Here is a 13019-nt window from a genome sequence, read left to right as displayed (position 1 = left end):
ACAGGGAAAAAAGGCCACATTCATTCACACTCAGTGTCTAGCTGTCATGTGTAATGAACTGAAACCACAGCTCCCTATCCACATCCAGGCCCCACAGACCTTTCCAAGGTGTACCCCAGACATTTTATATGCCCTGGTTCAGTCCATTGACAGCACATTGACCCTGGTATATTCTAAATTTATCCAACATTAACTGATGTGCTCTGTCATAAAAACATTCAGAAAGAAAAATCATAATGACAGCACTGACTCAAGTGAGCAAGCATCTGCCTCTAAGTAACCTACTGGTGGTAAGACTAATTCTTATAATGTACAGCATACCTCAGGGCGAGGAGGCTTGTCAACAGGCTCAAAGCTGGGATCAGCCTGGGAAGATGCTCCTGCTTCTTGGCTTGTGGGCTGACTTGGTGGTTCTGTGGATGATGTGCCTATCTGGTCAGTTGAACTGCTAGAACTACTTTCACATCTTGTTGGAATTTGAATACTAAGCCTCGAATTCTGAGAATCACTATTCGCTATTCTTGATTTTTGGGTATCTCGTGTATTTGTTGTTCTATCACTTTCACTGACAGAAGATTGAAACAGTCTTGAAACAGAACCTGGTATTTCCTCAGACTTCCTCCTTTTACTATCAGGTAAATCTTTATCCCATGAAATGGTTCGCTTACCCTCTCGAGTGTCCTTTGCTGAAAGCCCTTTGGTTGGCTCAGCAAGACCTTTAATCCTGAGCATTTCAGCAGCTTTCATAAGTGCTGAGAGCTCAGTCTGCAAGACATTCACTTCACCCAGGTACATGTAGTTTAGCAGGGCTTCCAGATCTTTGTGTGCTATATTGGCCATTACTATGACTGGGTGCTTGCATGCAGTTTTCTCAAACATCTGATCAAAGAAGTCACTGCAGGTGGAGAGAACCAGCTTGTGGACTGGGTAAAATCGTCCATCACAAGCCAATGTAACATCACAATACACCTCCTGAAATGTTCAAAAGTCCAATGTATTAAAATTATAAAACAATAGTCAGAAACTAAACAAATCCCTCCACCTGTCAATTTCATTCATGCTTCACTTTTAACATAGTTGTATTTGCATGATTTTCCCCAAATATCCTAGTCCTCTACTATGCAAATTACTGGTAATGACCCTAAAGCAATGAGTTTTAATAAATCATATGTATAATGCCATCTTTTCTTTTCCTTCATTATGCACATTCTCTACTGCACTTAAATGCAGGTTGTCCATACAATGTTTTCCTCATTTATAGAATACTGAATAGTATCATTCAAAACATCTGCTTAAATATTCCATAGGTAGTAGTCACTATTTGCTCAAACTAAGAAATCAGTTAGTTTGAAAAGAATGAAAGTTGCATCAGTATGTATAAAAAAATATAAGATTATACCTTACCTTATGATGGTTATATAGCCTTGTCTTCCTCCTTACCTTGTCTTGTGATGCATTCCTAGCCTTTTCTATCTATCATTTCTGCCTGAGACTCTAACGGTCACAGTTCATGGAACCTAGGCTTTTCTTCCTCACAATTCAGCCCAAGATGCTAATGGCCACAGTTATGCCTAAGACTCTAATGGCCACATGTTTACAGAAAAATTTGGAGACCAAACTGTGGAGTCTATCCAAACTGGGAAGAGGAACCCACAGTTTGCCTCATGTTTAACTGGAAATTCAGGGAAGGATTTACTTGGCAAGTGTGTTGCATAGGGTATTGTCTTGTCGGTAACCCTTAGCTTGTTTGTTCACACTGTTCACCCCTTGACTGAGTTTGGTAAAGTGTGTGAAATAAGAAAGCTGAGAGTAAATGCGAATAAGAGGAAGGTTATTAGGTACAGTAGGGTTGAGGGACAAGTCAACTGGGAGGTAAGTTTGAATAGAGAAAAACTGGAGGAAGTAAAGTGTTTTAGATATCTGGGAATGGATTTGGCAGCGGATGGAACCACTTAAGCAGAAGTGAATCATAGGGTGGGTGAGGGGGCGAAAGTTCTGTGGGCATTGAAAAAAGTGTGGAAGTCGAGATCGTTATCTTGGAAAGCCAAAATGGGTATGTTTGAAGGAATAGTGGTTCCAACAATGTTACATGGTTGTGAGGCATGGGCTATAGATAGAGCTGTGTGGAGGAGGGTGGATGTGCTGGAAATGAGATGTTTGAGGACAATATGTGGTGTGAGGTGGTTTGATCGAGTAAGTAATGAAAGGGTAAGAGAGATGTGTGGTAATAAAAAAAATGTGGATGCGAGAGCAGAAGAGGGTGTTTTGAAATGGTTTGGTCACATGGAGAGAATGAGTGAGGAAAGATTGACAAAGAGGATATATGTGTCAGAGGTACAGGGAACGAGAAGTAGACCAAATTGGAGGTGGAAAGATGGAGTGAAAAAGATTTTGAGTTATTGGGGCTTGAACATGCAGGAGGGTGAAAGGCGTGCAAGGAATAGAGTGAATTGGAACAATGTGGTATATCGGGGTCGACGTGCTGTCAATGGATTGAACCAGGGCATGTAAAGTGTCTGGGGTAAACCATGGAAAGTTTTGTGGGGACTGGATGTGGAAAGGGAGCTGTGGTTTCGGTGCATTATACATGACAGCTAGAGACTGAGTGTGAACGAATGTGGCCTTTGTTGTCTTTTCCTAGCACTACCTCACACACGTCGGGGGAGGGGGTTGTCATTTCATGTGTGGCGGGGGTGACGATGGGAATGAATAAGGGCAGACAGTATGAATTATTTTTTTTTTTTTGCCGCTGTCTCCCGCGTTTGCGAGGTAGCGCAAGGAAACAGACGAAAGAAATGGCCCAACCCACCCCCATACACAGATATATACATACACGTCCACACACGCACATATACATACCTACACAGCTTTCCATGGTTTACCCCAGACGCTTCACATACCCTGATTCAATCCACTGACAGCACGTCAACCCCGGTATACCACATCAATCCAATTCACTCTATTCCTTGCCCTCCTTTCACCCTCCTGCATGTTCAGGCCCCGATCACACAAAATCTTTTTCACTCCATCTTTCCACCTCCAATTTGGTCTCCCTTTTCTCCTCGTTCCCTCCACCTCCGACACATATATCCTCTTGGTCAATCTTTCCTCACTCATTCTCTCCATGTGCCCAAACCATTTCAAAACACCCTCTTCTGCTCTCTCAACCACGCTCTTTTTATTTCCACACATCTCACTTACCCTTACGTTACTTACTCGATCAAACCACCTCACACCACACATTGTCCTCAAACATCTCATTTCCAGCACATCCACCCTCCTGCGCACAACTCTATCCATAGCCCACGCCTCGCAACCATACAACATTGTTGGAACCACTATTCCTTCAAACATACCCATTTTTGCTTTCCGAGATAATGTTCTCGACTTCCACACATTCTTCAAGGCTCCCAGGATTTTCGCCCCCTCCCCCACCCTATGATTCACTTCCGCTTCCATGGTTCCATCCGCTGCCAGATCCACTCCCAGATATCTAAAACACTTTACTTCCTCCAGTTTTTCTCCATTTAAACTTACCTCCCAATTGACTTGACCCTCAACCCTACTGTACCTAATAACCTTGCTCTTATTCACATTTACTCTTAACTTTCTTCTTTCACACACTTTACCAAACTCAGTCACCAGCTTCTGCAGTTTCTCACATGAATCAGCCACCAGTGCTGTATCATCAGCGAACAACAACTGACTTACTTCCCAAGCTCTCTCATCCACAACACACTTCATACTTGCCCCTCTTTCCAAAACTCTTGCATTCACCTCCCTAACAACCCCATCCATAAGCAAATTAAACAACCATGGAGACATCACACACCCCTGCCATAAACCTACATTCACTGAGAACCAATCACTTTCCTCTCTTCCTACACGTACACATGCCTTACTTTTTTTTTTTTTTTTTTTTTTTTTTTATACTTTGTCGCTGTCTCCCGCGTTTGCGAGGTAGCGCAAGGAAACAGACGAAAGAAATGGCCCAACCCCCCCCCCCCATACACATGTACATACACACGTCCACACACGCAAATATACATACCTACACAGCTTTCCATGGTTTACCCCAGACGCTTCACATGCCTTGCTTCAATCCACTGACAGCACGTCAACCCCTGTATACCACATGACTCCAATTCACTCTATTTCTTGCCCTCCTTTCACCCTCCTGCATGTTCAGGCCCCGATCACACAAAATCTTTTTCACTCCATCTTTCCACCTCCAATTTGGTCTCCCTCTTCTCCTCGTTCCCTCCACCTCCGACACATATATCCTCTTGGTCAATCTCTCCTCACTCATTCTCTCCATGTGCCCAAACCATTTCAAAACACCCTCTTCTGCTCTCTCAACCACGCTCTTTTTATTTCCACACATCTCTCTTACCCTTACGTTACTTACTCGATCAAACCACCTCACACCACACATTGTCCTCAAACATCTCATTTCCAGCACATCCATCCTCCTGCGCACATCTCTATCCATAGCCCACGCCTCGCAACCATACAGCATTGTTGGAACCACTATTCCCTCAAACATACCCATTTTTGCTTTCCGAGATAATGTTCTCGACTTCCACACATTTTTCAAGGCTCCCAAAATTTTCGCCCCCTCCCCCACCCTATGATCCACTTCCGCTTCCATGGTTCCATCCGCTGACAGATCCACTCCCAGATATCTAAAACACTTCACTTCCTCCAGTTTTTCTCCATTCAAACTCACCTCCCAATTGACTTGACCCTCACCCCTACTGTACCTAATAACCTTGCTCTTATTCACATTTACTCTCAACTTTCTTCTTCCACACACTTTACCAAACTCAGTCACCAGCTTCTGCAGTTTCTCACATGAATCAGCCACCAGCGCTGTATCATCAGCGAACAACAATTGACTCACTTCCCAAGCTCTCTCATCCCCAACAGACTTCATACTTGCCCCTCTTTCCAGGACTCTTGCATTTACCTCCCTCACAACCCCATCCATAAACAAATTAAACAACCATGGAGACATCACACACCCCTGCCGCAAACCTACATTCACTGAGAACCAATCACTTTCCTCTCTTCCTACACGTACACATGCCTTACATCCTCGATAAAAACTTTTCACTGCTTTTAACAACTTACCTCCCACACCATATATTCTTAATACCTTCCACAGAGCATCTCTATCAACTCTATCATATGCCTTCTCCAGATCCATAACTGCTACATACAAATCCATTTGCTTTTCTAAGTATTTCTCACATACATTCTTCAAAGCAAACACCTGATCCAAACATCCTCTACCACTTCTGAAACCACACTGCTCTTCCCCAATCTGATGCTCTCTACATGCCTTCACCCTCTCAATCAATACCCTCCCATATAATTTACCAGGAATACTCAACAAACTTATACCTCTGTAATTTGAGCACTCACTCTTATCCCCTTTGCCTCTGTACAATGGCACTATGCACGCATTCCGCCAATCCTCAGGCACCTCACCATGAGTCATACATACATTAAATAACCTTACCAACCAGTCAACAATACAGTCACCCCCTTTTTTAATAAATTCTACTGCAATACCATCCAAACCTGCTGCCTTGCCGGCTTTCATCTTCCGCAAAGCTTTTACTACCTCTTCTCTGAATTATGTACATGTGTATATATGTACATGTCTGTGTGTGTATATATATATGTACACGGTGAGATGTATAGGCATGTATATGTGCTGTGTGTGGACGTGTATGTATGTACATGTGTATGTGGGTGGGTTGGGCCATTCATCTGTTTCCTTGCGCTAAATCGCTAATGCGGGAGACAGCGACAAAGTATAATAAATAAATAAATACATATATGAATGAATGTGTTAGTAGTTTTGATGCATGAGACTGGGTTATAGTGATAGGTGATTTGAATGCAAAGGTGAGTAATGAGGCAGTTGAGGGAAAAATTGGTGTACAAGGGGTGTCCAGTGTTGTAAACGGAAATGGTGAAGACCTTGTAGATTTGTGTACTGAAAAAGGACTGGTGATTGGAAATACCTCGTTTAAAAAGAGATATACATAAATATATGTATGTAAGTAGGAGAGATGGCCAGAGAGTGTTACTGGATTACGTGTTAATTGATAAGCGCGTGAAAGAGAGACTTTTAGATGTTAATGTGTTGAGTGATGCAACTGGAGGGATGTCTCATCATTACCTTGTGGAGGTGAAGGTGAAGATTTGCAGAGGTTTTCAGAAGAAGGAATGTTGGGGTGAAGAGAGTGATGAGAGTAAGTGAGCTTGGGAAGGAGACTTGTGTGAGGAAGTACCAGGAGAGACTGTGAGCAGAATGGAAAAAGGTGAGAGCAAAGGACGTAAGGGGAGTAGGGAGGAATGGGATGTATTTAGGGAAGCAGTGATAGCTTGTGCAAAAGATGCTTGTAGCATGAGAAATGTGGGAAGTGGGCAGGTAAGAAAGGGTAGTGAGTGGTGGGATGGGGAAGTAAGATTATTAGTGAAAGAGAAGAGAGGCATTTGGATGATTTTTGCAGGGAAATAGTGCATATGACTGGGAGATTCATAAAAGAAAGAGGCAGGAGGTGAAGAGAAAGGTGCAAGAGGTGAAAAAGAGGGCAAATGAAAGTTGGGGTGAGAATCATTAAACTTTAGGGAGAATAGAAAAAAGTTCTGGAAGGAGGTAAATAAAGTGCGTAAGACAAGAGAACAAATGGGAACATCGGTGAAAGGGGCTAATGGGGAGGTAATAACAAGAAGTGGTGATGCGAGGAGATGGAGATGGAAAGAGTATTTTGAAGGTGTGTCGAATGTGTTAGATGATAGAGAGGCAGATATACGGTGTTTTGGTCGAGGTGGTGTGCGAAGTGAGAGGGTCAGGGAAAATGGTTTGGTAAACAGAGAAGAGGTAGTGAAAGCTTTGCGGAAGATGAAAGATGGCAAGGCGGCGGGTTTGGATGGTATTGCAGTGGAATTTATTGAAAAAAGGGGGTGACTGCGTTGTTGATTGGTTTGTGAGGATATTCAATGTATGTATGGCTCATGGTGAAGTACAAGAGGATTGGTGAAATGCATGCATTGTGCCATTGTACAAATGCAAAGGGAATAAAGATGAGTGTTCAAATTACAGAGGTATAAGTTTGTTGAGTATTCCTGGAAAGTGATATGGGAGGGTATTGATTGAGAGGGTGAGGGCATGTACAGAGCATCAGAATGGGGAAGGGCAGTGTGGTTTCAGAAGTGGTAGAGGATGTGTGGATCAGGTGTTTGCTTTGAAGAATGTATGTGAGAAATACTTTGAAAAACAAATGGATTTGTATGTAGCATTTATGGATCTGGAGAAGGCATATGATAAGAGTTGATAGATATGCTTTGTGGAATGAATTAAGAGTATATGGTGCGGGAAACAAGTTGCTAGAAGCAGTGAAAAGTTTTTATCAGGGATGTAAGGCATGTGTACGAGTAGGAAGAGGAAAGTGATTGGTTCTCAGTGAATGTCAGCTTGCAGCAGGGGAGTGTGATGTCTCCATAGTTGTTTAATTTGTTTATGGATGGGGTAGTTTGGGAGGTGAATGCAAGAGTTTTGGAGAGAGGGGCAAGGATGCAGTCTGTTGTGGACAAGAGGGCTTGGGAAGTGAGTCAGTTGTTGTTCACTGAAGATACAGCGCTGGTGGCTGATTCGGGTGAGAAGCTGGAGAAGCTGGTGACTGAGTTTGGTAAAGTATGTGAAAGAAGAAAGCTGAGAGTAAATGTAAATAAGAGCAAGGTTATTAGGTACAGTAAGACTGAGGGACAAGTCATTTGGGAAGTAAGTTTAAATGGAGAAAAACTAGAGGAAGTGAAGTGTTTCAGACATCTGCGAGAGGATCTAAAAGCGGATGAAACTATGGAAGCAGAAGTGAGTCACAGGGTGGGGGAGGGGGAGAAGGTTCTGGGAGCATTAAAGAATGTGTGGAAGGCGAGAACATCTCGGAAAGCAAAAATGGGTATGTTTGAAGGAAATGTGGTTCCGACAATGTCATATGGTTGCGAGATGTAGGTTATAGATAGGGTTGTGCGGAGGAGGGTGGATGTGCTGGAAATGAGATGTTTGAAGACAATATGCGGGGAGGTGGTTTGATTGAGTAAGTAATGAAAGGGTAAGAGAGATGTGTGGTAATAAAAAGAGTGTGGTTGACAAAGCAGAAGAGGGTGTATTGAAATGGTTTGGTCACATGGAGCAAATGAATGAGGAAAGATTGACAAAGAGGATATATGTGTCAGAGGTGGAGGGAACAAGGAGAAGTGGGAGACCAAATTGGAGGTGGAAGGATGGAGTGAAAATGATTTTGAGCGATCAGGGCCTGACAATGCAGGAGGGTGAAAGGTGAGCAAGGAATAGAGTGAATTGGAACGATGTGGTTTACTGGGGTCGACATGCTGTTAATAGATTGAACCAGGGCATGTGAGGTGTCTGGGGTAAACCATGGAAAATTTTGTGGGGCCTAGATGTGGAATGGAGCTGTGGTTGCAGTGCAATACACATGAAAGCTAGAGACTGAGTGTGAACAATAGTGACCTTTGTTGTCTTTTCCTGGCACTACCTTGCACGCATACGAGGGGAGGGGGTGGCATTTCATGTGTGGTGGGGTTGCGACGGGAATGGCTGAGGGCAGCAAGAATGAATATCTACATGTGTATATATGTATTTGTCTGTGTATGCATACATTGAAATGTACAGGTATGTATATGTGTGTGTGTGTGTGTGTGTGTGTGTGTGTGTGTGTGTGTGTGTGTGTGCATGTATGTATATACATCTGTATGTGGGTGGGTTGGGGCATTCTTTCGTCTGTTTCCTTGTGCTACCTCGCTGTCATGGGAAACAGCGACAAAGTATAATAAAGAAAAAAATAATATTTTACACAAATTCGCCATTTCCCATGTTAGCGAGGTAGTGTTAAGAACAGAGGACTGAGCTAAAGAGGGAAAATCTCACTTGGCCTCCTTCTCTGTTCCCTCTTTTGGTAAAGTAAAACAGGAACAGAGGATTTCCAGCCCCCCCCCTAACTCCCATCCCCTTCTATGACATGCAGGGAATATGTAGGCAGTACTTTTTTCTATTACTTACTCTTTTCCTGACACTGGAGAGCATGCTGAAGAATGTTTGACCATGGTCATTCCAGCGAAGTGACAACAATCCTCCGTCCATGGTGCACTACTTTGCTAGCGTCTGAAAAATGGTAGGAAATGGTCACATAGTCAGTAAGAGACAAAATGGAAGGAAATGGTCACACAGTCAGCAAGTTACAAAATAACAGTACAACCTGTACATTGCTTAGATAATAACAGTTCTCCAGCTCTGCAATATCACAGAACTGACAGAACTGCAACAACTATGGATACAATATCTATTATACAATACGTATACAAGAACAGCTAAAACCACGTTTGTTAATATGTAATGATTCTAAGATAGGATAAGTCTAAAGTTTTTGGAAACTGTTATTATTACTTTTGATTCCCTTACAGAGAGTACATAATCCAAAGTCTTATGTAGATCACTTTGTCTACTCTATATGCTCCCTAGATTCACATGAAGAATTTTCTACCAATCAAAGAGACGTGAAAATAAAGTATGTCATAGAACGTGTTAGTGGTTGGGTAAAGATTATAATGCTGAGGCTGGACGTGTCATGGTATATGCTAAATAGTTTGAGAGGAAAGCAATGGTAATGACAGACAAGCAGTTTAGATACTCTGATAGGTAACCCCTATTGGATAGGTAAGTAAATTTCTCAACTCTCCTGCTACTTGAATATTATGAAAACAATGAGGAAATTGAAAACACAAAAAATGCAGTACAATATATGTGAGGAAAATAAAACTAATTAATCACAGAAAGGAAAGCACAAGCAGATATATACTAAATGAAGAATGAATTAACAAAAAGATAAATGAAAAATATACAGCATGTAAAGAAAACCCCATGGAGGCAAATAAAACCTGTAATCATCACTTCATTACTGATACAAATGTCAAGTTGGGGAATTTTTTTTTCTGAACAGTCTATACCTTTCCTAGAAGTGAATGACAAATAAAATATTAGTTTAATTTCAAATGCAATTAAAGAGGGAAAATTTGAAAAAAATCAAAATATTCAAAGTACTTGTAGTCGCAAAAGTGCTACTGGTACCCCAAAATTTACTCAACCCACAGAAAGAGTCTCTAATAAAAGCTAAAGTGCTATCAGTGTCCTACATGACAGTGGAAGTGCAAACATTCACTCAGAACAATGAGTAATGCCGAACTGTTACTGGCAACCTACAGGGCAGTCAACTCAAAACTGTTAACAATGGCCCAGAAGAGAGGCAGCCCACAAGAAAGTGAAAAACATACAGTACAATAAAGTTCAAGTTTATGGGCATCATAGAAATGATATGAATTAGCAAGGAACATATACCACTGACCTCATTATTATTCTTATAATCATTTAGACCAAATGAATGGAATTTGGAGCACTACTGTCCAACAGTAATAGCAGATAATAAAAGTGGGGAGGGCTATGATGATTTGGAAAAATGTGTGCTAAGAAAAAGAAACACTTCTGGAAATAAAGACCTCCCCTGAAACCATTCCTAACTTCCCCTAGGAACTTTAATACTCAGTAACAGACAATGGTTCAAAAAATAAATCCAGGCCAATGTTCCCCATAACTATCCGACATATGCAACAACCTTAACCTCATCCACAACTTTACGCTCACCCTCACTCAACCTCTGCAAGATGCCACAAAGGAATAAAGAGATTGGTCCAGGCCACTGCACACCCTATAACTTTTATATAAAGCATTATACATCAACCTAATTCCCATCCTCAGCAATATGCCACGAAGAATAAGGCATAAATAAATTGGTCCAGGCCACTGCATACCTAAGAAAAAAAGAAAAAGCAACTTATGCACAACCTCCTACATATCATTCATCAAACTCATGTATAATGGCACATAGTTGTATTGCACACTAAAGTGTCTAAAGATAAGTCAGGCCTTAACCTTGTGCATAACATCATGCATAGTAATGTGAACCTAGCTCATCAAGGGGTCTCCTCAGCCTTACATAACCAACAAGTTCACCCACAACCTTTCCATTAGTCCCATCAAATGCATCACAATGTACAAGGGCAGATATTTGTCTCTCACACAAGAGGCAACCCACATAACAATTAATAAACAAACAAACTACAGCCCAATGTTTACCTTAAGCCAATCATTAATCACACACATCTCAACCTTAACTTGCTCTATATTCAAAATATCAAAGTAACTTGAAGGATAAGGTGTTAAGAGGTTACTGCACACCCACTATATAAACCATTAAATTCCAACAATGAAAGACTGAAGATAGTAAATGAATATTGACAATGATTCACATCAGTAATATCAAAAGTAGCATCAAAGCACAAAAAATAGCCTGCACAATACAATCTCATTTTTTTTTCTTCACAACTATGAAAATAAAGAGTAAATAAATGAAATTTGCAAAACCATGTTACTATAGTCAAAGGAAGCGAATTGAATCAGCATGTACAACTTACGTCACTGATTCAAGGGTCTTTCCGTGTGATGAACTGTATATTTGTTCATATATAAAGGAGTCTTGCTAGCCTGACACCATTAATAATTAGGTTAACACTGGCCGACACCATTCCTAATTATGTTAACACTGCTCACTCCACATGTTGTTTACCATCAGCCATCCAATACTGGGTCACACTTCCTTGTGCAGCAAGGTACACCTGACACTATAGTAGTCTTAGGCTCACCTTTGCCTTATTTGAGCTCGGCTGTAAAATATAAGTTCCAGTGGTTGTCCCTAACATGAAGCTTTGGAAAGTGTACTACACACCTAGGGGGTAAAAAATGCACCTAGCCTTACAAGGAAATGCATAAGTGGTTTTCGAGTAGGCGTGGGTCACTTCCTAAATAATTGTTAAGACGCCACTATGTGACATGGGAAGCAGAGTTATTGGTCATGACACACATTTTCTCTCAAGTTACATTAGGTTAGGTTGGGTCAGGTTACGTTAGCTGAGGTTTTAGGGTAGGTTAGGTTTTAAGTTAGGTTAGGTTAGGTGAGCTTAGGTTAGGTTAGGTAAACCAAATGGCCTCCTTGTCTCTTCCTTGTATATCAACTGAATGTTATATTTCTCTCGTGTCTCCCCTGATGATGTGATTATTACACGAAAGTGCACCTCGGAACCTAACCATAACACGCCTATGATTCTTGCAGTTTTTGATATTCCCAGTTACCATTATTGCCCACACATTCTCCAAACCATCTTTAAAGTTTCACTTACAAACACAATACTTTTTTTTGTTCAAAAATGGCAAGCCTCTCTAGAGTCCCACACCTTGGGGCCACCTACACCAATTTGCATCACGACCTCTCGCTCACAACACATAAAAAGGAAAAATATAACAAAACTTTTACTCAGATTGCAAAACAATCACAGTATACATAATGATATTATATAACAAATAAATTACAGAATAACCAAACATGAAAACAAAGCACAAGAAAATTGATATATTACAAAAATCATAAAACCAAACGGGAAAATCATAAATTTACAAAAATCCTGGAAAGCAGCAACATTAAAGAAATGGCAAAGCTTAAAAAAAAACACCAATGAAATTGCATCTTGCAGTGCATTAAGATAATAAAATGCAGATGAGGAAAAGGAATCAGAATTTACTCAAGCACAAAAAATATTATTAAATTACCAGCCAGCATTCCCAAAACAAGGTTCAATGACTAGTACATTTTCCTTATATTTATGAATATCTCGCCAACTTCATATAGAAAATACACCTTAATTCTATATCTTTATCCTGTGGAAATTGATGAAAAATGCGATCTATATGAGTAGCTTTCCTCCTATTGCATGGCTAACATCTTCCTGCTATAGTCTTGTAAACAATAACTTGAACCTGGCACGTATCTGCTGCTGCCGCTGTTGTCAGACAAACCTTGACATCCATCTTGGGTCAG

At 41.1% G+C, this 13019-nt stretch overlaps 1 protein-coding gene across 15 annotated transcripts in view; it reads right to left on the bottom strand.

The window, feature by feature from the left end:
* Nucleotides 1-12451, bottom strand: part of LOC139751162 (uncharacterized) — a 166152-nt gene extending 153701 nt beyond the window's left edge. For 4 of the 15 annotated variants that reach the window (XR_011713290.1, XR_011713289.1, XM_071666268.1 and 1 more), the window contains exons 1-3: nt 11563-11798; nt 9098-9199; nt 322-972 (exon numbers count right to left, since the gene is read on the bottom strand). Coding sequence is in view for 13 of the 15 variants with exons in the window: in XM_071666268.1 (XP_071522369.1) it covers nt 322-972; nt 9098-9178 (732 nt within the window). In the remaining 2 variants the exon portion in view is untranslated. Of the gene's footprint in view, nt 1-321; nt 973-9097; nt 9200-11224; nt 11332-11562; nt 11805-12324 lie in introns of those variants that run through there. The other 11 variants (XM_071666272.1, XM_071666276.1, XM_071666274.1 and 8 more) reach the window with 10 other exon arrangements.
* Nucleotides 12452-13019: the final 568 nt, after the last annotated feature.

Source organism: Panulirus ornatus, chromosome 11 (assembly GCF_036320965.1).
Source record: "Panulirus ornatus isolate Po-2019 chromosome 11, ASM3632096v1, whole genome shotgun sequence".
Taxonomy (NCBI): domain Eukaryota; kingdom Metazoa; phylum Arthropoda; class Malacostraca; order Decapoda; family Palinuridae; genus Panulirus; species Panulirus ornatus.
The sequence above is the reverse complement of the archived record's forward strand: the minus strand, read 5'-3'. Positions and strand labels throughout refer to the sequence as shown.